General features: G+C 44.8%; 4 protein-coding genes across 4 annotated transcripts; all 4 read right to left on the bottom strand.

Moving 5' to 3' along the window:
• Positions 1-354: 354 nt before the first annotated feature.
• Positions 355-2,949, bottom strand: LOC117734759 (GTPase IMAP family member 7-like). The gene is made up of 3 exons (XM_034539025.1): positions 2,925-2,949; positions 2,261-2,400; positions 355-1,366 (listed from the first exon to the last, which is right to left on the bottom strand). The coding sequence occupies exons 2-3, from the start codon at positions 2,328-2,330 to the stop codon at positions 372-374; spliced, it is 1,065 nt and encodes a 354-aa protein (XP_034394916.1). The 5' UTR covers positions 2,331-2,400; positions 2,925-2,949; the 3' UTR covers positions 355-371.
• An 89-nt stretch (positions 2,950-3,038) lies between these two features.
• Positions 3,039-6,065, bottom strand: LOC117735449. Its single transcript, XM_034540081.1, has 4 exons — positions 5,364-6,065; positions 5,126-5,194; positions 4,349-4,641; positions 3,039-4,169 (listed from the first exon to the last, which is right to left on the bottom strand). Exons 1-4 carry the CDS (start codon positions 5,566-5,568, stop codon positions 3,300-3,302), a joined length of 1,437 nt encoding a protein of 478 aa, XP_034395972.1. The 5' UTR covers positions 5,569-6,065; the 3' UTR covers positions 3,039-3,299.
• Positions 6,066-6,138: 73 nt separating this feature from the next.
• Positions 6,139-14,222, bottom strand: sp100.1 (SP110 nuclear antigen, tandem duplicate 1). The gene is made up of 16 exons (XM_034540080.1): positions 13,946-14,222; positions 11,290-11,464; positions 10,593-10,817; positions 10,336-10,455; positions 10,083-10,216; positions 9,916-9,960; positions 9,745-9,784; positions 9,493-9,594; positions 9,273-9,395; positions 9,035-9,174; positions 8,306-8,374; positions 7,959-8,092; positions 7,685-7,802; positions 7,426-7,497; positions 6,970-7,113; positions 6,139-6,831 (listed from the first exon to the last, which is right to left on the bottom strand). The coding sequence occupies exons 1-16, from the start codon at positions 14,087-14,089 to the stop codon at positions 6,745-6,747; spliced, it is 1,872 nt and encodes a 623-aa protein (XP_034395971.1). The 5' UTR covers positions 14,090-14,222; the 3' UTR covers positions 6,139-6,744.
• Positions 14,223-14,793: 571 nt separating this feature from the next.
• On the bottom strand, positions 14,794-21,398 carry LOC117734794 (extracellular serine/threonine protein kinase FAM20C-like). Its single transcript, XM_034539060.1, has 10 exons — positions 20,866-21,398; positions 20,512-20,690; positions 18,274-18,352; positions 18,016-18,108; positions 17,402-17,517; positions 16,710-16,890; positions 15,700-15,809; positions 15,518-15,599; positions 15,301-15,360; positions 14,794-15,040 (listed from the first exon to the last, which is right to left on the bottom strand). Exons 1-10 carry the CDS (start codon positions 21,396-21,398, stop codon positions 14,794-14,796), a joined length of 1,680 nt encoding a protein of 559 aa, XP_034394951.1.
• Positions 21,399-22,199: the final 801 nt, after the last annotated feature.

Genomic DNA, 22,199 nt, shown 5'->3' with positions numbered 1-22,199 from the left:
TGAGACTTGTTTGATTCGCTATGGATAATGTTCTGTTGAGGATTCAATGCACTTTGCAATGCAGCTTTTGGTGAAGCATTGTTGGTTTCAATCTCCATAATGTGCTGTCATGGCATTATGCAAGCTGTTTATTGTGTCCATGTCAAACTGTTTTCACAAAACTGCAACCAAACATCAACTTTACGTTTGTTCAGAAACGACCAGAACAATTGATAACCGACCACCAGACAGTGTCTTACCTCTGCGACGTCCCGAGAGGAAAAGGAACCATAAAACACACCGAATAATTGCTTATTGATGATACTTTTTTTTTATTAGCAAGTTTTACAGTTGTGTTACATGACAATTCCTCAGTGTCAAAACACCTACGCCTATTGAATTTTCTTAGAAAGCCATGGTATTTTTCCTGAAACAGACGGACGACAAATATTGTCGTTGAAGAAAATCAAAAGGAAAATCATAATCACCGCCAGAAGGCACATACTTAGTACCCGACAAGCTAAACCTACCAATCCTATTCCTCCCAGGAAGAGGATCAACCGCAGAATGTAGTCGGACACGCGGATGTAATTCTCCGCGTTCACTCTGGATTTGTCCTCCTCTCTCCTCCACAGCTCCTTCATCTTCGTTTCCAGCTCCTCCCCCTGGAAATGCTCCCGCAGCCGTCTCTCCTTATCAATGATCTCATTATTGCTCTCCGACAGGAAGTTCTTCTGTTTTTCCCTGATCCTCCTCTCCGGTTCGGGATACATGGACGTTTGGTAATGTTTCCCTCCATTCAGGGCCACTAGGGTCTGGATCTTTGCCAGGAAGCTCGCCACCTGGTTCTGGTCCTGCGGACTCTTGTTGTCGAAGACGTGGAAGCCGCCGCTGCACCTGCGTATGAAGTTGCGGAGGTTGTCCTCGCTCTCTGCGATGACGTCGTTGATCGTTTTCCCCTCCAAGCGATCCCCATGTGTGAACAGCACGATGGTGTAGTCCCACACCCTCGGGCCGAACATTGCCTCGATGAGTGTGTTGGTATCTTGATCTTCCTGCGTCATCCTCCCGACGGGGACCGCCAACACAAAGACGTGAGGTCCCGGCTCCTGGAGTTTGACACACTTCAGAATATCTCGCGCGACGACCTCCTTGTCGCGATCCGTCTCGAAAAGGCCGGGCGTGTCGATCACGGAGACGGGCACGTCTTTAACTCCCTTGGTCGCGGTGACGGACACGTCCTTCACCGTCCCACTCTCCTTCTCGCAGTATTTGGTGACTCTCTTCAGCTTTATGTCCGACAGAAACACCTGTCGCCCGAGGATGGTGTTGCCACTTGAGCTCTTGCCGACCCCGCTCTTCCCAATAAGCATGATTCTCAGGGGCTCTGTCAATCCAACAAATAGAAGACATTTTAATACAAGATACACAATTAAATGCTCTCAATTCTCATATTTGCTTAGATTTCTAATGTATGATTGACATTAAAGCCCGACCAACGCTGGATCTTTTGAGGGCGAACGCTGATAGATAGTTGGGGCGTCGGGCGAAGCAACGATGTTGTGGTGAGGTTTGGGAAATCAAACCAAGAAGATTCAAGACAGCAGTCAGCATTACGTGTTATCGTAACTACTGTTTTTAGTTTTGATGGATGCTTAAAATGTGGTGTGCAGTGAGGGTCCAACGCCCACAGGGCCAGAGGTGGGTGTCGCGTAAAGAAACCGGTTGAGTACGGCTTCCCAGGGCCCGTTTCTGCACGCTTGCCGAAATTCCCTTCTGGGGGATTTTGGCAAGCTTGCTTATTTATCTGACATTTACTTTTCACGAATATCCATTTGTCCAAATCTTTTCAGCTTTTCCGGGGCCAAAATGTCTGCCAGAGAGCCCTCAATCACTCAACGATTTTACAGTGGGACTATGTACTTCCTGCAAAATCCTTGAGAGTGGAGATTGGGATTGGGCCAAACTACATAGTCAAGTCTTTTGTCTAGCAGGTATGTACACAAGCACCAGAGCCAAGACTTTGTGAAAAGAAGGATTCACACATAGTGACTGTGTCCGTGGTATCAATTATTTGTTTATAACGGCTGCTCAACAGGCAGGAAGTCAAGACTAGAAACTCCCACGATGACTCATGTGTTGTCCCGTGAAACAGGAGTAACATCCTTTTAAATGGAGTTCAGTTTATTTAAAATCATGTGGCACTTCTCTTGGAAGCGCAGCAAGACACAGAAATACAAAGTCAAAGGGTTGAGAATCAAAAGTGAATTGTTATACTTACGTTCCTCCTGCTCTGCATCGGGCATGATGTCAGGGCTGCTCCCATCCACACTGCCAACCGACGTTATCATGTCTGTATGATGTCCGACTGTTCTTGGTAAGAGTGTTTGAGTTCAGATTGGTCCGGTTTCTTCCTGCCTGCTGCAGTAGAAATGAAAGTAGAAGGACGTGTAAAGAGGGCAGGACTCTAACTGGGTTCAATGGGCTGGAAACTTTTCGCCCATAGAAAACGTTGTCGACAGTAAAACTTGCATCTGTGCTTTATCAGTGCTTTATGGAACGGTAATGATTAACCCTTTCTCTTGTTTTGGTTTATTGATAGAAACCAAATGAAAGGCACATGCTGTGTGAGTATATACAGTTGATGACGGAACAAAAATTGAATGTCTTTGTGAACTCGGAGGGTCACGTGATCGATGTAAACGACAGGGAAACAATTCCAATTGAATGTGATATTCATACTACTTTGTATGAAAACTTCAACAAAACAAAACCTATTGGTAGATAAACAGTGCCACCTAGTGGACACATTTTTTCAGTGCTTTTGAATACTAGGTCCGTGAAAAAGCCTTTTAGGAGATCCACAGTGGGTTCGGTATCTAAGAGCAGACCTTCTGCCTTCAGAATAGATTCACAGTCTGTCCATACACAATATATGTTCATACCTTCTAGGGAGGTGATGGGTCCTTCAGGGTGCCCGCCATGGACACGAGGATAACTTGAGCAAATGTGAACCTATATTTATCATTAATCACTCCGACAAAATCTTTAAAATTAACTGAATGGTCAAGGAGGTGGTTTTTATTTGATGTTAGTAGAGAAAACTGTAACACACTAAAATATAAAGCATGTTACAAAAGCACCCCATTTCACTTCATGTAGAAAAGTGAGCAGCGCATGTGCATTTTATAAAAATGTCTTTGAAACTGTGATCAGGAGAGTGAACCCCTTTTCAGTAGCATTATAGAAGTCAGGCGAACCGGGTCGCTACATGTTAGGAGGTGAAGAAGTTTGAATGAGCTCAAAGATGCAGAGCTCCATCACTTCCGCTCAGCCAGTCTCTGCAGGAGGGCGATGACTGTGTCCTGTTTGGAGGAGAGCAGCTCCAGGGCCGTGGCTATCCTGCCGAGGGACTCCGACATCCGCACCTCCCTCCTCTCGCGCCGCTTCTCTCTGGCCTCCACCCGGCGGCGGGCCACCCGATCCATGTAGGCTTGTTCCTCCTGCCGCTTCAGGACCTCCTGGAACAACGCGACGCTGGTTCGCTCCTCGCTCCCTCCCCGGCTCTGTCCTTCGCTTCCCTGCGGCGCCGTGGCAGATAATGAGGTGGAAGTGGAGGAGGTGAGCGAGGAGGAAGCCGGCGGGAAAGAGGAGGAGAGGCCGAGGACATTGCGGTTGTGGCTCAGCGGCGCCCTGTTGAGGCGAAAGGGCACGACGCCTGGCGAGAACGCCGGCTCTTTGCGGCCTGCGTAGCGCGACGCACTGAGGTCAGCGTTGCCCGTCAGGCCAAGGGAAGGGGGAGTAGAAGCCGTCTCCGTGAAACAAGGCGAGGAGATGAAAGACGGAGATGGCACAATGGTGGCTGGGTGAATACTGGTTGCAACAATGTCGCTGTTGAGCACGATCAGGGGCTTGAGCTCCGGAGCATTCGTTGGGCTTGCGGTCGCTGTAGTCATTGAGCTAACGGCAGCAGCGCTGCTGATGATTTGAATGCCGGGGGCCCCGAAGCCCACCGAGTCCACCCCACCAGTTGAAGCAAAGTCCCCGTTAGGGCGGATGGTGGTGGTGGGGTGCGGGAACTGCGGTTTTGCGGCGATCTTTGCCAAAGGACCAGGCAGGGCGGAAACCTTGTGTCTCTTGTTGCTGACGATCTGAGTGCCAACGGTGTCACAGAGTGTTGCGTCCATCAACTAGAGAGAGAGACAGAGAGAGGAGAACAAACAACCCAAGTTATATTATAGAACTGGCAAACTCATGATCTTAGTCTCTGGGTCAGAAATTATAAGAGGTGTGTGGTGTTTTTTTTGTTTTTTAAGTGATATTTTCCCTGTGTGGAAAAAAATAAAAAGTTCTGAAGGGAAACACTCACATCGAAGAACTCCCAGGACGTTTTGGCATGTCCCGTCTCCCGGCTGCGGTCCTTAACCCTCTTGTATGTGACGATGAGGTTGTTCCACTTGCGGCGGATCTTCTCAACAGGAAGCACGTGACCCTTGGAGGCCATCTCCTCCTGGACGCTCTGGAAGAGCTGCGAGCGCTCCCGGGTCTCGTACAGACCCCAGCGCCGCCCAACGGCCTCTATCAGACACAACACGGCTTTGGAGGAGAAATCGGAACCGGAGGGGAGCGTCTTCTCTGAGGGAGCTGCTGGCATCGTTGAAGCTGGACGGACAGGACACAAATCAACTTTTATTTTTTTATTTTTGTTATTCCTTATATGTAAATCTTATTTGAAAGTAGCAATTTCAGGCCTGGAGAGCCAGAAGATTTTTGGTAAAGACTTATGGAAATGTGCTTCACACAGACCTGTATAATGGAAGCCATGTGGATCATCATCATTAAGATCTACAGCATATTGGTTAAACTACACTTAATTTTTTGGGCAGTGTTTTGGGGTATGTTGCTGTCTGTGTCGGTCTCCGACCTTTTTTTTTTTTTAAGCTCCAATTGAAAACCTATTAGGATCTGAAACCATCCTTTAATAACTTGAGAACTAATGAAGTTGAATACATAATACGTTTGATTCATATAGGTTTTAGCCAGCACCGACAGATTTGTTAACACAACGGTCCTGTGAGAGAAATTCAGCCTCCATGTGTGTGTTTCATTACGATGACGGACACCAGTGATCATGTGATCCACTCACCTGGAGCTATCTTCAGGTACGTCTTTCCATCCCCTGATGTGGTGAAGAAGCGGTCTGTGCTCACGGGATCTGATGGTGGGGGCATACAAATGGCACATATCGTGTTAAAAGATTAGTATTATTTATTTATTTTTAAATGGTGAATGCTGGTCATATTTTCCAGATATAAATTAACCCCCACAAAAGATGAAATTATTATTATTATTATTATTATTATTATTATTATCCGTGCACTCACACAGCAGCACGGGAGTCGCTGTGGCGTCAGCCAGCTGCTCTGCAGTCTGATCCCCTCCCCCTCCCCTGCATGCGGTGTCTCCGCAGGGCGCAGGCGACTCTCGACTGCCCAAACCCAGCGCAGATGTCTCGTCGACCGCTTCGGTCTTCACGTGCATCGTCGCGACGTCGCTGCAGCAGCCTCCTCCTCGCAGGTTCCCCTCCATGGCCGACACCGACACGAACGGCGCGGTGGAGCCCGTTTTGTCTGCGCAGGCGTCGAGTCGGGAGAAAGTTTGCAGCTCGTGGGTCTCGCTCGGCGGTGGTGTTCAGCCTCGGCGTGTGCCGCCAACGTCATGGCGCCCCGAGCGCCGGGTTAGTTACCTGCGTGATGGACAGACGCCACCTCGCTGTGTGTTTTTCCCTTCACGAGGGGCAAAGAAATGGCTGCGCTGTCCACCTCGGACGACGGATGCGCAGGGCGGCTGCGCAGCCGTCCGCACAGATTTTGCTGCTGGCAACTGTGACTAATGACGTCGGCCGGGCCCGCAAATGCCATTACACGGTCTGTGGCAAACGTAGTAAACAATCCAGTTTCGAAAGATGAGATTAGTGTGAGGATTTAATCTCCATCACGCAATGATCTATAAAAGAGTAACAGCAAATGTGTCTTTTCTTATCAGAATGAAAAGTTTGGGTTTTCATCTTCACAGTTGTGTCCATCTTTTGTTGACGTTCTGGGATACACTTTACCTTTAAGACTCAGGTTTATGGAGACAAGCCATGTAAACAAGATGTAGCCTACACAAGTTCATATTTTATTTTAAAACAGAGAGACTTCCCTTTCATCCTATGCATTGACACCGTTGCACGATACAAAAGGCTTAAGACAAACACAAAGTCTAATGCAGACTTTTACAATGTAAAGAACCTTCCTCACATGTGGTGTAGCACCATAAAAAACATGGCAATAAAAATAATGTTGAGATCAACATACAGGAAAATACATTTCACTTTTAAAAATGAATATTCAGATCAAAATTATTGTTGTTGTCTGTGTGAAGCTCTTTGGGCTGCGTGATCGTAGTAAGTTGAGTTGAGGTGAAATGTAAATGTAACTGTTGGTTATTTCTGGTACCGCGCCAGAAATAACAAAGTGGAAAGAATACCTTCTTTTTTTTTTAAATGCATTATCATAGAATTATAGATTGAAATGTGTTGTCATAATTCAAGTGAAAGTCCCTTGCATTCTCTTGATTCTGAATCATTTCTTTTGGGATATTTCAACCACATACAAAGGGTTATTTCAAAACTATACATACCACAGGCATATTTACATATTCATAACCTTTCCCTGGCCGCTACTTAGTTTGATAACTGAACACTGTTAATCCGTCACCAGCCTATTCATTGATGTTGAACACGCTCTTAAATTCTCTGTCAAATAACTCCTTCAGTCTGTTGCCCGAGGCGAAAAATTCAGCATTGTTCTGTAAAAAAACACAACAGACCATGTCAGTATAAAATGTCGAGAATGTCCATCTTACCTTTTGATGTTTAACTGTTGATTAGTACCACATGTGAACAAATGATGAAAACTCTTAATGCTGCATCTAAAGGGTTTTTACCCGGTTGTATAAAGCGCAGTTGGAGAAAATGAGCTGGACGTCGTTCACAAACTCTCCAACGGTCCAGTAGAGTTGATTCTGGAGCTGGTCTGCTATGTGACCCAGCCACATCGGAGTCTTGATCACACTGGAGTAGTCATTCAGCTGAGGGTGCCAAGAGAAAAAGGGATGACGGGATTCTGTCCACAGAAAGATGCTAGAGGGCTTTTATTTTGAAACAGGAAGTTAAAATAAATATGGGCTGTGACATTGTCCTACAGGTATATAAATCAAAACCGTAGCAATGTTGCTGGTGTGGTGTCAATATACTGTCAAATCTGTGGACGCCAAAATCAAAAGCAACAGGGCCCACGACACACAACGCTCTGCCGGCCGCGAGTCCTCCAGTAACCGGATAATCAAGTGCTCTTTAACGGCAAGCCGGTGCACGGGAACGGCGGGGGAAAAAGGACTTACGTAGAGTGGGTTCATAGCGAATATCTGTTCCTCATCAGCCGTGCACAGACACAGAAAGAGATACTGGCATTGCTGTTGATGTAAGGAAAGAGGGGTGAGTGACGGACAGACAGGTTCAGCTTTATTGTCAGTCAGTGTTTGCATGCACAGAAATAGACGTACGGCACAAAACAGGGACAACAAAGATAAACAAGTATGTTTTACCTTTAGTTTCCTTTTTTTTCATTCTGCTACAAAGACAGTCACACAGTTTACTCACCAGCATGCGTTGGGATATTTGGCGCGACATGGCTGCTTCTCTTTCCAGCTCCTCCCAGTAAAAATACTCTCGATTGGTCCTGAATATGCAGAACGTACACATCCACAGTCTCTTGTCTCTGTACACACACACACACACATAAAATAAATAATCATATGTAAGGTCTAACAGTTATCAACAGTGAATACTTTTCTGTGGGCTCGTCACTAAAAACAACACTTCTCACACGAGAGAGAAAAAACTGCTTCAGATATATCCTTTCATCAAAACTCACCCTAAAATGACATCTTCCACATGGGGAAGGTGACATTTCTGGTGGAAGGAGCGAGGGCAGTGATCACACACCACCAGATCGTCTTCGTCTTCCCTTCTACAGACGCAACACTCGTCATCGTTCTTCCAATTCTCCTGCCGGGACACAAGTCTGGTTACATTACATTACATTACATGTCATTTAGCTGACGCTTTTATCCAAAGCGACTTACAATAAGTGCATTAAACCATGATAAGTGCATTAAGTTACACAACTACATGGGGACTATTTAACATCACTAAACATCAGCTACGGTCGACAACGCGTTGCCGATGCAGAACGTGCATAGCATGAGGAAACGGGCTTACCAGGTCGGTGCCATCTGGTTTGCACAGTAGGCAATTACACAGCAGCGAGTGGATCCTCAAGATGTTTGCCTGAAATAGACAGATCATAGTTAAAATATATATATTTTTTCCGGCTTGACAAATCCTGTGGCTCTATCTTTAGTTGCCATGTCTGACAAACAACATTTCTTTGGCTCTTGTCAACCATTTTCGGCGGATTTAAATCCAAGATGGGGTGGATTTCCTTCTGCAGTGGTTTTATTTGAGATGTCTTTGTTCCGTCTTTCATCTCTTTACTTCTAGGACTGACCCTCCTCCTCTAGAGGTGATGCTGGCTCACAGTGAAGTACCTTAAGGGAATGTGTGATCTTGAAAGTGTGTGTATCTGACTGAATGACAAAAGTCGCATTCTAGTTAAAATCGTAAACCCAATTTGTGATATCATTTATGGTCTGTCTTTTTTCTACAATAGACATTTGACGTAATTACATTCTGAAATCCTCTCTCCATATGGTTGTTTTTATTGTTCGGGGGCGGAGTCGTGATCATTATCAACACAATGCATCGTATTGATAATGACCAGGAAACAAATTCACCAGTTGCTCTTGTGTTGAGCTGCTCAAATGAAACTGCACTTGCCGTTACCACGGTAACCATGGCTGTCAAAATATCCAACAGGACTGAAATCTTAGGGATTACAACTTCCACTCTCTCCGATTGCGTCACTAAAACCAGCCCGATCATGTTCACCTCGATGAGGACACTGAGTGGTCCCCCTTCACACTGGATCTCTTTCTTCCAAGAGGCATCCGTCGGACATGACGCCACCTTCAGGAACTCCACCGGGGTCATCCAGTTCGTCTCAGTACGAATACTCTTCCCACATGTCCCTGGTGGTCGGAGCAAATGTGAGCCGGGTTGGGACACATTCAATGACACGTGGTGAGCTTTCTTTCCGTGCACAGAGAAACAGACAAGACATCGCTACCTGAGGAGAATCGTTTCGCGTGTAAGGTCCCGGCTGCAGCGCGGCATGTGACTCTGAACACCTTCCTGCCGTCCTCACGGCTGACTTCCGGCTGCTGCTCGGTCGGTTCCTTTACTTCCTCGCCTGTGATGGACACACACGGGAAGTATGATCAACGTCCCCATTGCCGGAACACGATTCCATTTAAAAACCCTGAACATCACTTTGGAGAGACCAGCACCTGCGACAGCTGTGGAGCTTTCTTCGCTGCTTGACGAGAAGCGGTCTTCCTCGTTCAGCTCACGGCCCTCTTCTTCTTCTTCATCTTCATCTTCGTCAGACACTAGGAAAAAATTAGCCATATAGATGCTCACTCTGCCTGTGTTTTCTCAAATGTATCACAGCTTGCGATGGATGCAGCACTCTCTCATGAGCCACCACAGACACTCCATGTATATTCCTGTAGTTTGATCAAATCACGAATAAAACAAACCTGCAGTTGCATGACCAGACGGGAACAGTGGTTTCTTGGCCTAAGAAGAAGAAGAAGAAGAAGAAGAAGAAGAAGGAGGGACATGGCTCAGATCAGGATCGCTAACGACGAGAAGATGCACCACAAAGTCGGAATGTATCTATTTATGTATTTTTATGTTTTTCTTCTCACCTTTTTACACCCTCCTTTGTATTTTACTGCTTTCAAGTGACCTTCCTGCAGCGAAAGAAACAAAACGGAAAATGAAATGGCGCTCCCAACAAAAGCGCGTAACATGGCCCACATTGAAGTAAAAGTCTTTGTCGATGTGTTTATTCCAAATTCACTCTTCCATAAACCTCTATCAGCTTTCCCAGCGGCGTGTCCTGACAGCGAATGCTCATCTTCCAGTTCCTGGATCTCGTCTTCCCCGCAAACCTCTCAAATTCACTGGGAGTGAACCACTGTTTCCCGACCACAATGCACCTCTCCCCTGAAACGTTCAGAGGATGCGTTAATGTCAACCGTTCACCATCCGCCATCGTCCCCATTCACTTTTTAGAGGAGACTATGATTGCAGCATGTATTCTTCAGTCCTTGAGTCTTACACACCTTTAGCCAGTCGGTCTCTTTTCAGGGTCCCTACCTGGTCTCCACAGGTCACGGGCAGCTGGATCTTATAGATGGGCCAGCTCCAAATGCTGTTCTTCTCGCCTTTCTTTAGGGGAGAGGCTGCAGAACAGGAAGAACAATAATACGTTGACCTCGTTGTTCCAAATGAGAAACTTCTTTGTGTGTGTGCGTGTGTGTGTGTGTGTGTGTATGTGTGTTGGGGGGGGGGGGGGGGGGGGGGGGGGGGGGGGGCTTACAGAAGCATATTTTCTTGGACTTTTTCTTCCTGGGTGTCAACTGAGATGATGGACCGGCCAGCTCCTCGTCATGGTCGCTACTTCTCAGTTTTCTCTTCATCTTCTTCACCGAGTTCTCCTGCTTCTCCTTTCCCCCCTCACCTCCCGAAAGCGCCTTCTTTTCCCCTTCGTCTGACTCTTCCGTTTCCACCGTCTCTTCAGGTTGTTTGTCAAAATGGAAAGACCCTGCAATTTAAATGTCATGTAAACAAAAATTCAGTCAAAGACAATAACAATAAATATGTCAAAGTAATTGACAACCTTTACTCTTGTTATCTCTGTCTATTGTGACTTCTGCATATTCCTTGTTAAAGGGGCTCCCATCAGGATTTTTGCAGCGGATCAGAGGATGGATCTAGAACCTTCTATTGGTCGCGTAGCGTTAATCATATGTTTATTTATTTAACTGTTCCAAACAACAATATATGAAATATCCAAATACAGAGATATGGAAGTATTCTAAATTGACATTTGTTTATTTATTGGCAGGCAATGTGTGCAACATATGCCACTCTAGAGCCACTCAGAAGCTTCTCTTAATGCAGAGGAGTGAGGCGGAATAATTGCCACTTGAACAAAAAAGAAAATAAACATAGTAAGCAGAATCCTAACGATTAACACCTCTGTGACCATTAAAGAAAATTAAAAAAAGACTCACCGTCCAGGAGGTTGTTGCGCAGCAGTTTCAGGCTGGGATACTGGTTCAGGATGGTGTCCTTGAAGACGCAGCTCCAGAACTCTCTGACGCTCTGGGAACGTTTTCTTTCCAACCAGTCCAGGATTTCGTAGAGACCTTTCCTTATGTTGTCTTTACTCTTCATACAAATCACCTTCTGAAAAACACACAAAAGCATGGAGAAAATGAGGGTTCAATAATTCTACAGTAGCCCCTAACATACACGCTGGAATAGCTTTTTCATGAATCACTCCTTATGAGTCTTTTACTACTTAAGTAAAAAAAGCATGTAACAGAACTTGTCTTTAAGATCTTTCTTATTTCAACAACACAATATTGTTGTTGAGGACACAAACAAAGTCCAATCAAGGAGCTTTTTTCAAAACTATTTTAATGAGGAGAAATCCATTGTTGATGGTCTGTTATTTCAGAAACTTTGTGCAACCCTTCTTTTCATGTTATATGCTTTGAAGAATATTCCTTGATCGCAACTTCACAATCGTCAAGTGGATTTATTATTGTTCAGTTTTGCGGATGTACAGACTTGTTACAGCTGTATAATAATAATAATAATAATAATAATGCATTTAATTTATATAGCGCTTTTCGTGATACTCAAAGACACTTTACAAAACATAATTATAACATCCTAAAAGCTTTAAAAAAATAAGAATAACTAAAATACAGGTAAAACAAATAGGGACTTTGTCAGTTGCTCGAACCCTAATAAATAAAAATAATAAAAACATGGAGCAAACAATCACATATTAAAAGCAGTTAAAAGCAGTTCTGAACAGGTGGGTTTTGATTTACGATTTGAATATGGAAAGATCAGTGCTGTCCCGGAATGTAACCCGTGTGTCCTCCGCTAAAAGGCTGCCGGCAGCTACCTACTACTTTTAAGGCGGCAAGTGTTCTTGCATGTTGCTTAAATCTGTGTCAAAATACCATTTAAAATGAAATATTGTCGCGCTGCAAAGATGTCCGGGCCAACACGTCATATTCTACAGACCCAAGAAGACTTCTTGGTTTGGCACAGGTCCCCCAGGCAGGGCCGGAGTGGGGCCACTTTTCAGCCCAGGAATTTCAGGCTCAAGACCAGCCCACTTTTTCCATGGTAGTGGAAATTGGATAAATGAAGCAACAGTTCAGCTCTTACTATCCTGTAGTTTTTTTTTATTAATACCATGATCCAACAAATAATGTAAAGGTTAAATACAACAATAATAATCCACTTAAGATGAGAAGTTAACAAAAACTCCACTATTCCACAAGGATAGGTTGATAAATGAACAAAAGCAGAAATAAATGAATAAAACATTTGAAACATATCCCACTCTTCAACAAAGAGGCATATTGAACTAATGTTTACAGTTCAACTCTTATCTGCTCCGAAGCTACACAGAAAAAATAGTCATATTACTGCATACTTCAATATCAATATTATATATCAATATTTGCATCATATTTGCAAAGTCTATGGATCGCCATATTTGGGGTGATATAAAAAGGCTAATATTTTAATTAATCAAGGCTACAACGTTAACCGAATAGTTAGGTTGCTAATCATTAGGCCTTTGTCTCTCTTTACCAGTTGCCACTTGTGTTCGTCCTCTTGAAAATAAATCAGTAAGCTTGGCACATTTGGCAGCATCCTCCTCCAACGCCTTTCTTTTTTTCAACCTGGCTTTTTCAGCCCCTCCTGCCCTCTTCCTCCCGTCCATCCTCCCTGATGCGTATCGCTGCGGTCGGGCCGGCCCAGCTATCCGTAGCCTACCTGAGAAAACGTTTTGGAAAAGACGGGCTACGGACCGAACCAACTCTATTTGAGAGGGGTGAACTTCCTCGCATGGTACAACCCATGCAGAGGCTGCGGTGTCAGAATGCGGAACGTGTGTAGCCCACTTTAAGAGAAGATGAACAAACGTGACAAATGTCAACAAATGAAATTGGCCCAGAAGTGAAGCGGCTCACCGGGAACTCTCCCGATTCTCCCGATTACACACCCCGGGCCTTCCCCCAGGTATATGTGGCCAAGACCCCGCCCGACACGTGGTCCGAGCAATCGGATCTCAACACTTTGCGGATCACCTTAGGCCAGGTGTGAACAGGGCTTGACCTCAGGTGGCCTCGCCGTCATCATCCAATCACTGAGTCTGGCTGCATCAACACTCATAGTGTCATTACCATAACAACACTGGGGCCCACCGGCGGTTTCAGGAGTGTGAATAACCAATTATCACAACAGAGGACATTTCCTCAGTCAGCCCCTCTCTAACTCACCTCAGACCCCCCCCCCCCCCTTTTTAGGCCTTTGTAATTAAGAAACTTTACATCCGCCCTGCAGTGTGAGTGAAGCGAGGGTTACAGATTAGAAACTGTTGGAGAAAATGTCATTTATGTTTAATGCAAGGCCCCGTGACCTGTAATGCATTTTATTTATAAAGCACTATCTAAGTATAGCCTATAAGGATGGCTCTCATGGTCGGAGAGCAGACTTGTAAGTGCAATTTGTAAACTAATTCGTTGTAATTCTGACAATTTTGCCACGAGGGCAACCTACTAGTTGTATTACCGTGTTAGTGTTTTATTACAGTGTCATATATGCTGTTCCTTCCCGCGCGAGTTTGGTTCAAACCTTGTATCGGTCCTCCGGGACTAGGTCGTGGTCCCGGAGCTGGCGGAGGAACGTGTGCGGGTTCTCCATGCAGGACATCTCGGTTTTACAGCGGTGGAAGAACCGCAGCAGTTCCTCGTTCTTCAGCCAGTCCATCGGGTCCATGGGTTTGGATTTGGACACGGTGTAACTGAAAGTGAGCACCAACAACTTGCCCGAGGTCTCACAAACAAGGAGCAGATTTCAATGGCAGATTCCAAATGGCTTCCAACCGACCGACCGGCGCCGCCTCTCCGTCGGTGACGTTTAGAAAGTGAAACTATTTTTTTCTTTTTTTTCTCTCTGTTGGTAAGTCGCACTTGCGGTCATTGGCAGCAGGGGCACGATCCGAGTCCAAATGGACTGAATCCTTCCTGGATTCTCTTCTATTTATTATGTCGTGTTTTTGTTTGTTTATATAAACAATACAGGAGAGTGCTCGACAGGACAGGAGGGAGTCACACTCAGTCATCCAGGTGTTGTGCTTTAATCTCACTCATTTCCATGATATCATATCTTATCTTCCATCGTATCCTTCATCAGTAGGGCTGGAGCCCAGAGTACTTCCTGAGAGCCCCCCCCCCCCCCCCCCCCCGCACACACACACGATTGGGACAAGAGAATGAAAAAAAAACACGTTTTATTTCGTTAAACTTTTCTGTTTCTTCGCATTCTTCTTGTGAACTACTTGCATGCAATATCTTTGCGAACTTCTGCAGAAAGAAATGATCTGATGAATGAAATGATCATGACCTTTTGACCTTAACGCCATTCTGCATTCATACTATGTGACAAAACGTCAGACAACTTTACTGCTTTTGTTTTGTCCCTCAGTCAGGCTGTTGGTCGTATCCTTCCACGTCGTTGTGAATGACCTCTGCGTGGTGTCCCTGACAGGCCTCCACCACCCGCAGGACGGCTGCGAGGCGCCGGTCCAAAGCGGAGAGGTGAGGTTCAGAGAGGAGGGGGGCCACAGCCGCCAGAGGATCCCGGAGCAGCGACTCCCGCATGGCATCGCTCAGACGGAAGCTAGGGAGGGACAAGAGGCGCAAGCGGAGTAGGGTGGAGCGTCGGATCCTACAAAATGTGGATGGAGAGCCAGATCCAAAATAAATATTGACAACCACTGTAGCCAGAGCATAAAGGGCCCCTCGTCTCTGGGCCCATTATATGTGTCAACATCTAATCAAATCATTTCTGTACTACACGTTGCAACTTTATTATCTCTTAAATGAAGACTACTTAAGTTTCTTCCAGTTTATTTCACTTAACCTTACATTGTAAGTGTGTTAGAGTCTATCAGTGAATCTCAGTCACATTTTTGTGTTGTGTTTTACCTGCAACACTGTTGCAGAGGAACAAGAATGGACGGCTCATCCCGAGAGTGACGGCCAAACCTGGAAAACGTATTTATTTCATTTTAAAAAAAGAATAAAAAAAAGGAAAAAGGATTATATATAATGTCACTTTACTTATTTGTCTGTCAGATATGTGTTATATTAATATTATCAACAGCGGAAATGAGTCCGTAGCGGATGTTCACGGGATACTCACGCTCGTCCGTTATCCAGGTGCAGCAGAAAAGTCTCATTGCCAAATGTCTCAAACGTCTCATAGTGATGTCTGTCCATGTTGCCTTTGAATCAAAGACATTTACCTTCATTTAGAGTCTTTAATAATGTCACGTATCGATGAAAATGGATGACAAGTAAAAAAAAAAAAACGCCAAGACTGACTCATGAGGAAGTCCAGCACAGCCATGTCTATGAGATCCAGCAGTCTGGTGCCGTGGCTGTAAGGAGGCCTCTGTTTCACTGTGTCGCAGTAGGCCGGGTCCTTCTCCCACCTGGGAACAGCAGGGCCGGTTAGAAGAAGACAATGGACACTGATGGGACACGCACTTGATGTTTGAATGTGAGGATGGGTTTATCTGTCTTTTGTCCATTTCTATTTAATATATTTGTTTGCCTTTTTTAAATCTTCTTAGCCATGGTGTCTAGTGCCGCCCATCCTAACTATCATTTGTGAGAAGTTAATCTGAGAATATCACTTTTTGTTGGTCTACAAAATAAAAGAGTGAACACAATAAATCAAATCAGTTTGTGCACCTCTGACAGGTCCTGCATCCGCCGACAAGGTTTTCTTGACACATCGTGTTATTTTAGCTCAGTGAAGATTTTATTCCACTATTGCTTTGTTCTGATTCGGGGGCCTCCAGACAGAGTCACATGAGCTCCAGGGAAAAATGTGGTCACATTGACATTACAAATTATTATATAGACCTCTAAAAGGGTTTTAGTGCACAGCAGCGTGTACAATAACTCCTGACCTCTTACTGTTTCTAGTAATTATGCCCATAATGAGTAATAGCAACAATAGCACTCTATATTGATCACACAATTTAAGTTGAGTGTGATAATTTAATTTAAGTTATCACACAATTTAGTTAACCACAATTTCAATGTTGTGTTGCACTTCTTCCTTTGGACCCCCAGGGGGCAGTGAAGACTCATGACTCAACATATAGTCATTGCAACTGTAAAATGCAACAGCAATATGGCAGAATGAAACATTACAACTTATAGGGTAAAGGTAAACGGAGGTGTTTCCAATATTCTGCCCACCACCAAGTGTATAAAGCCTTTTCTATTCAAACCGATCTTTTATAATACACATTACTAATAAACATTAGTGATGGCATGACTTTTAACGCCACTATTGATAACAAACGTGATAGTGTACCCACGCTGCTAGCTTGGTGCGGCTGTAGGCCCGTCTCCACGGGGACCTCCAGGACCTGCGGGGAGCCAGGCTAAGGTCAGGCAGCATGGCAGCCACGGAGACCTCCAGCTGGTGTGGACGGCCGCACACCGGGTGCTCTGATGAGCAGTAGTACTCACACTGGCCGTAGAAACACACGTTCCCCACTGGAGAGGCGAGAGCTGGAGTTTAGTGTGTCACCGATTATTGGAATGGGTTGGACGTGAACTCACCGTCTTCCCATGCTGGATATGTATGTCACTCAAATGTGAATTAGTCTGCTTTATGTCCACGTTTTTCCTTGCCAAAGCTATTCTTAGTCAAATTCCTACCTATTTATATTCTCTTTCAAATGAGAATTTTTGGGGCACTTACAAATCTCCGTTCGCAGACGTTTTTGATGCCAAAGTCAGAAGTGAATTGGAAAAGAAAGCTTTTAGAGTGTCTTCCCCTTCACCGACTGTTGAGCGTTAACGTCATAGTAACCGTGAACGAGTGTAACAATGTGCCGTCTGATCAAACTCATGTACTCTTGTTTTTGATTGTTCAAACTCGGTGCTGCTGCTATTCTTGGCCAGCTCTCCCTTGTAAAAGAGATGTTTGCTCTCAATGGGACAAACCTGGTTAAATAAAACCCAAATAAAATGAAGAATAATTTTAAGAATCGCTCACACATACCAGGGGAAGTGAAGAATGTGCGAGACAGCTTTTTGTCAGTGGTAATCTCTCTGACCTCTGAGGTGACATTGATGAGTCGGCCAACTACTGGAGGGATCCTGTTAAAGCCCAACAATCTGAAAAATAAAAATAAAAAGATACACAAGCTAGAATTTGCGCCTGACAGTTGTTTGCCTCCACCAACCAGTCAAGTTGCAGTTTCTTCTTCGGGTTCACTTCATCATTTACTTAATGCTATCAGTGTTCAAGTGTCATAATTAGCATATACAGTTTTTTAATATATGGCCTACAATGACCTTTGACCTCCAAAATCTATTCACTTCATTCCTTGAGTCCAAGTGGAAGAGAAGAAATTTCCCCCGAAGGCCCTGTTCACTACAACGGACCGGACGGACGTGAGGTCACAGTGACCTTTGACCGCGTTTGTGCCACATTTGAAGAAATATAGCCTCCGCGCCGGCGACGGGAATAAGCAGAAAATAATAAAACGTAGAAGAGTTAAACACTGTTACTCTTTTCTACGCTACAAGCCGAAAGCAGCTTCATGAAGATGTAGTCCCAGTAATGGGTCTACTGGTGACACAATGTCCTGTGTCCCCAGCATGGCTGTGTACCTGTCCAGGTGAAAGGCAGCGATCTCCGCGTTGTGTCTCTCAAAGTCGGAGAAGTAGAAGAGGTTCCCGTCCGTCTCTGCGTCTCGGGATTGTCTGCGAGACAAAAAAGAAGCACGTGATGCATGAGGCTGCGTGGAGCGATGCTTTACGGGACCTCCAGTTGTGACCCCGTCCCCTCAACTGAACCCGGAGCAACACAAACACACTGCCATTGGTTCACGATGTCAGTCGGTCAGCATCGGGTCCGCGGCCTCTTACTTCATAGGTTTCAGCAGAGCTTGTCCGTGGTTCTGGAACGATACGAGCAGTTTGAGCTGGGTGCCTCCTTCCTTCTGAACTGAAAGATAGACATAAATACTGCAATCGTCACACACTGGAATATTAGAGGATAGATTATTGCATATCGGGTCATATGAGGACTGCACTGGGATGATGCAGTGCAGTACAACTGTTCCTCCACATGGTGGCCTTGAACCAACAACTGCTACTTGTCCCTCCATGAGGTACAATACTGCAGTGAGGCCTGAATAACATACTCAGCGAAATTGATTGAATCAGTTTTAATCCCCCCCCCCCCCCCCGATAATGCATCAGTCATGTCAAAACCTGTGAATGTTTACCAAAACATGAACAAAAACTCAAAGATCTGATATCACTTACTGTTTTTAAATATAAAATGAAAGAAAAGGAGGCAGGTTCCCAAAAATGTCAATGTTTCTTAAATTAACTCTGTTATGTCACTGTCTCTTAACTTTTAGTTTCTTTTAACTTGTTCTGTGTTTTTTGTTTGTAACCATCTGTTTCTTATGCTGCTGCCTGTCTTGGCCAGGGCACCCTCGAAAAAGAGATTTTTAATCTCAATGGGACTCACGTAAAGGTTTAAAAAATTACGGCCCCAGACATTGAGAAGAAGAGAACATGTTGGTACGCTATGCTTGTAGGAACAAGTCCTGTAAATGATTCAAAAGATAGAAATCCTGAAATAGAAATCCAATCCTCTCACACGGATTCATGATACCTGTTTATAAGTCTGATTAAAGGGAATGAATCTGAACTCCAATGTTTGAAAGGTGTATGTGTGTCGGCGAGATTTACACGTGAAAGAAAAGGGAGCCTGTCGCTGAGATTAGTGTGTAATCTGCAGCGCATAACACAGACATCAATGCATTATTTATTTGTGCGGCGTGCTGGAGACGGGGACGTCTGAGATGAGTAAACACACAATTGAGCTTGTGTTGATGCAAGGGAAGTCGTGTGCCATGTGTTTGTTTGTGTGTGGCACTTGTGCACTCGGGTCAGTGTGTGGGTGTTGAGATAATGTACATTTGTGGGAGGATTATATGTATAACACCCCCCCAAAAGAAGAAAATTCAAGATGATCAGTTTGTTTTTCTTCATAAAACATGAATCCCTCTGTATTATGTGTGTTGGTCTTCTAATTTATATAGAAATCATGGTTTAGTCCAGTATAATATGTGACACCGACAGCACAATCTACATTCTCTTAAACTCAGTTGAATCTGCACATGGCCTCAACAAATATTTAACATGGCAAACTTCATACATGTATTTGTTTTCTGTGACGTTTTAGGACAACACACACACACACACACACACACACACACACACACACACACATATGCAATACACGCCTCCTCTATGTTTGCTTTTCCACCCTTTCAAACTGTCACTGTGATCAAAAGAATTTGTGGGTGATCACAAATATTGAGTTCAGTATGTATTCTTTCTCGGTGTAAATGTTCTGGAAAAGTACTTTGCATCAATGTGAGCACCCAAGGATCTGTCCTCTGACATTGTGTAACTTTGTGTGTATGAGCATTTTCTAAAAATGTAATCTCCACTGTTCTAAATATGAACTTTGGCACAGTGTGCCGTACTGTGCTGCCTCCGGCTCTCACACAGCAGTGTGTTTGTATGAAGGGATCAGAGTCAGAAGGAAAACGCAGCCGGCTTGTGAGTTTGTAATTGTGTCAAGTGGAAAATGAAAGGTTGATGCATTGAGTTAATGTGGAGCTTCAGAGTGAAGTGCTGCGTTTCATCTGTGCAGCCTTGAACCCGACCACATAATGCGTAAAACTATACGATAAAAATACGCCATGAAAATGAAAAAAGCAAGCTTTTTTGAAATTTAACTGGCATGCATATTAAGACACCACTATGGTGCAGAATACAGATTAAGGTCTTTAGTACGTTAATGCCTAAATCAAGTGCTTTCACACAAGTGCCAGTTCTGGTTATTACCTAAAGAATAACATCTTCAGTATGCTGTGTGCCAGTGAGACGTAATTATGTGTGGCTGACACTTTTATTTTTAGGAACAGACGAGATTGGCGGGAGATTAATGAAATCACTGGTGATCCTTCACCTTCTTCCCCCTCCTCTAAGGCGTCTATTTTGTTTCTGGTGGCTTCCCCTGGCTCTGTCTCTCCTTCTCTCTGTCCCCATGCTACCCCCTTACAACTCCCATTTGCTCACCAGCACCGAGGACACGTTGCGTTGCCAAATAGTGAGTCAGCTGGGCCAGATTGGGATCCTTCCTGTCGTACAGCTCCCGGCGAGAGATGCCCAGGTGGAACCGTAGCCAGGGAGGGTGGGTCTCCATGGCGCTCGTCCAAGACATTTTGTCGTAGCCTTCCTCCTCGCTGGCACTCGACCTTTGGGAGAGGAAGACGTGGTTATAAATAGGCAGAAGAGTTTTTTGTTTTCTTGTTGAAACTATGGGACAATATTGTACCTCATCCTTGTGACGAGTTATTCATTCAGAACCAATGTTGATACGTAATCTATTCTAGAGGACGTTGATCTATTCTCTACATCCGTTTCCCTTACCCCTGACTGTCATCATCGATGGCGTCTTCCCCCTCCTCTTCCTCACTTCCTCTATCCCCCGAATGTTCTTTTTTCTTGACCCTCAGCAGCCAATCATCGTCTTGCAGCTCTGGACGCGGCAGGTTGTACAAAGGGTGCTCAAACAGCTCCTCCAGCTTAGTGCGACCATTGACCTTTTGACCTTTTCCAGCTCCAATCAGTGTATTTTCCCACTCAGTGGCATCACTGAAGGAGTGGTTCTTTTTATGGCGGAAGGTGTTGGCATTCAGTTTGCGATGCTCTTCACTCTGGGGGATGGTTGGCAGTTTACGTGAGGGCAAGGCAGCTGAAGAGGAGGAGGAGTGGGAGATGGACCGACAGTGCTGAGTATCTGTTCTAGTTGGAATGGAGGAAGAGGAGGAGGTGGGAAGGACACAGGCTTTCTGGAGGACAGAGAGACACAAAAATGCCAGAAAGAGGTGGAGAACCAGGGACAGACACGCCAGACCCAGATAGATGCAGCGAGTGGATCGACCCGAGTTCTGTGTCTTCATGCTGGAGGAAAGAGAGGCAAAAAAACAGAGAGACATTTAAAATCCAAACAGACCACGGAGCCCCGCCAACCCTTCAAACGTGATCATGATGAAACATTTTCTGGTCATTGCATTCCCCTCAAGAACAATTTGAAGTAACGGGATTGCTCACAAAGGCTCACAAGTTAAACTCCAATTGGTGTTTTGCTACCTTTCCAAAAAGCTTTCAGACAGAGGAACAGAGCCATGCTAGCAGCACTAACGCTGAACGTGAGCATGCTCACAATGAAGCCAACATGTTTAGCAGGTGTGATACAGCTTATGGTTTGTGTTAAGCTAACATCTATTATCAGTTGAGTAGCTTTTTTGTTTTTAAAAAAGACGGGGCAAACTGCAAAGTTTGATCGCGCCTCTCGTTTTCCAGCTGCAAAATGCTCGCTGTCTGAACAGGGCAATTTATTTATCACAAATAACAGCTGAGGCTGAGGGGAATGTCGCGAGTTTTCAGGTATTCAGTCATAAACATTTTACCTGATAATGACGCTAAATTAATACATCTTTTTTACATTTCTTTAAGAGGGCACCATCAATGTAAGAAAGTTACCACATGTCATGATAAACCATCCAATACATGTTGAGATTGTTACACTCAAAACCACAAATGTGAACATCATGGGCTTAGACAGTTTTAGCATGGGAGCCACAATGTGTGGATGGGTGTTTACAGTAACAGTTAAAACACGCTGGCTGCGTTCACAAAACCCAATGGGGTTGCGAAGGTTGTGGTGCCAACGCAGCTCCCACACTACCATAATAACATCT

The sequence above is a fragment of the Cyclopterus lumpus genome, chromosome 8, assembly GCF_009769545.1.
Source record: "Cyclopterus lumpus isolate fCycLum1 chromosome 8, fCycLum1.pri, whole genome shotgun sequence".
Classification (NCBI taxonomy): Eukaryota; Metazoa; Chordata; class Actinopteri; order Perciformes; family Cyclopteridae; genus Cyclopterus; species Cyclopterus lumpus.
Note: the sequence above shows the minus strand (reverse complement) of the source record. Positions and strands in the feature narration are given on the sequence as shown.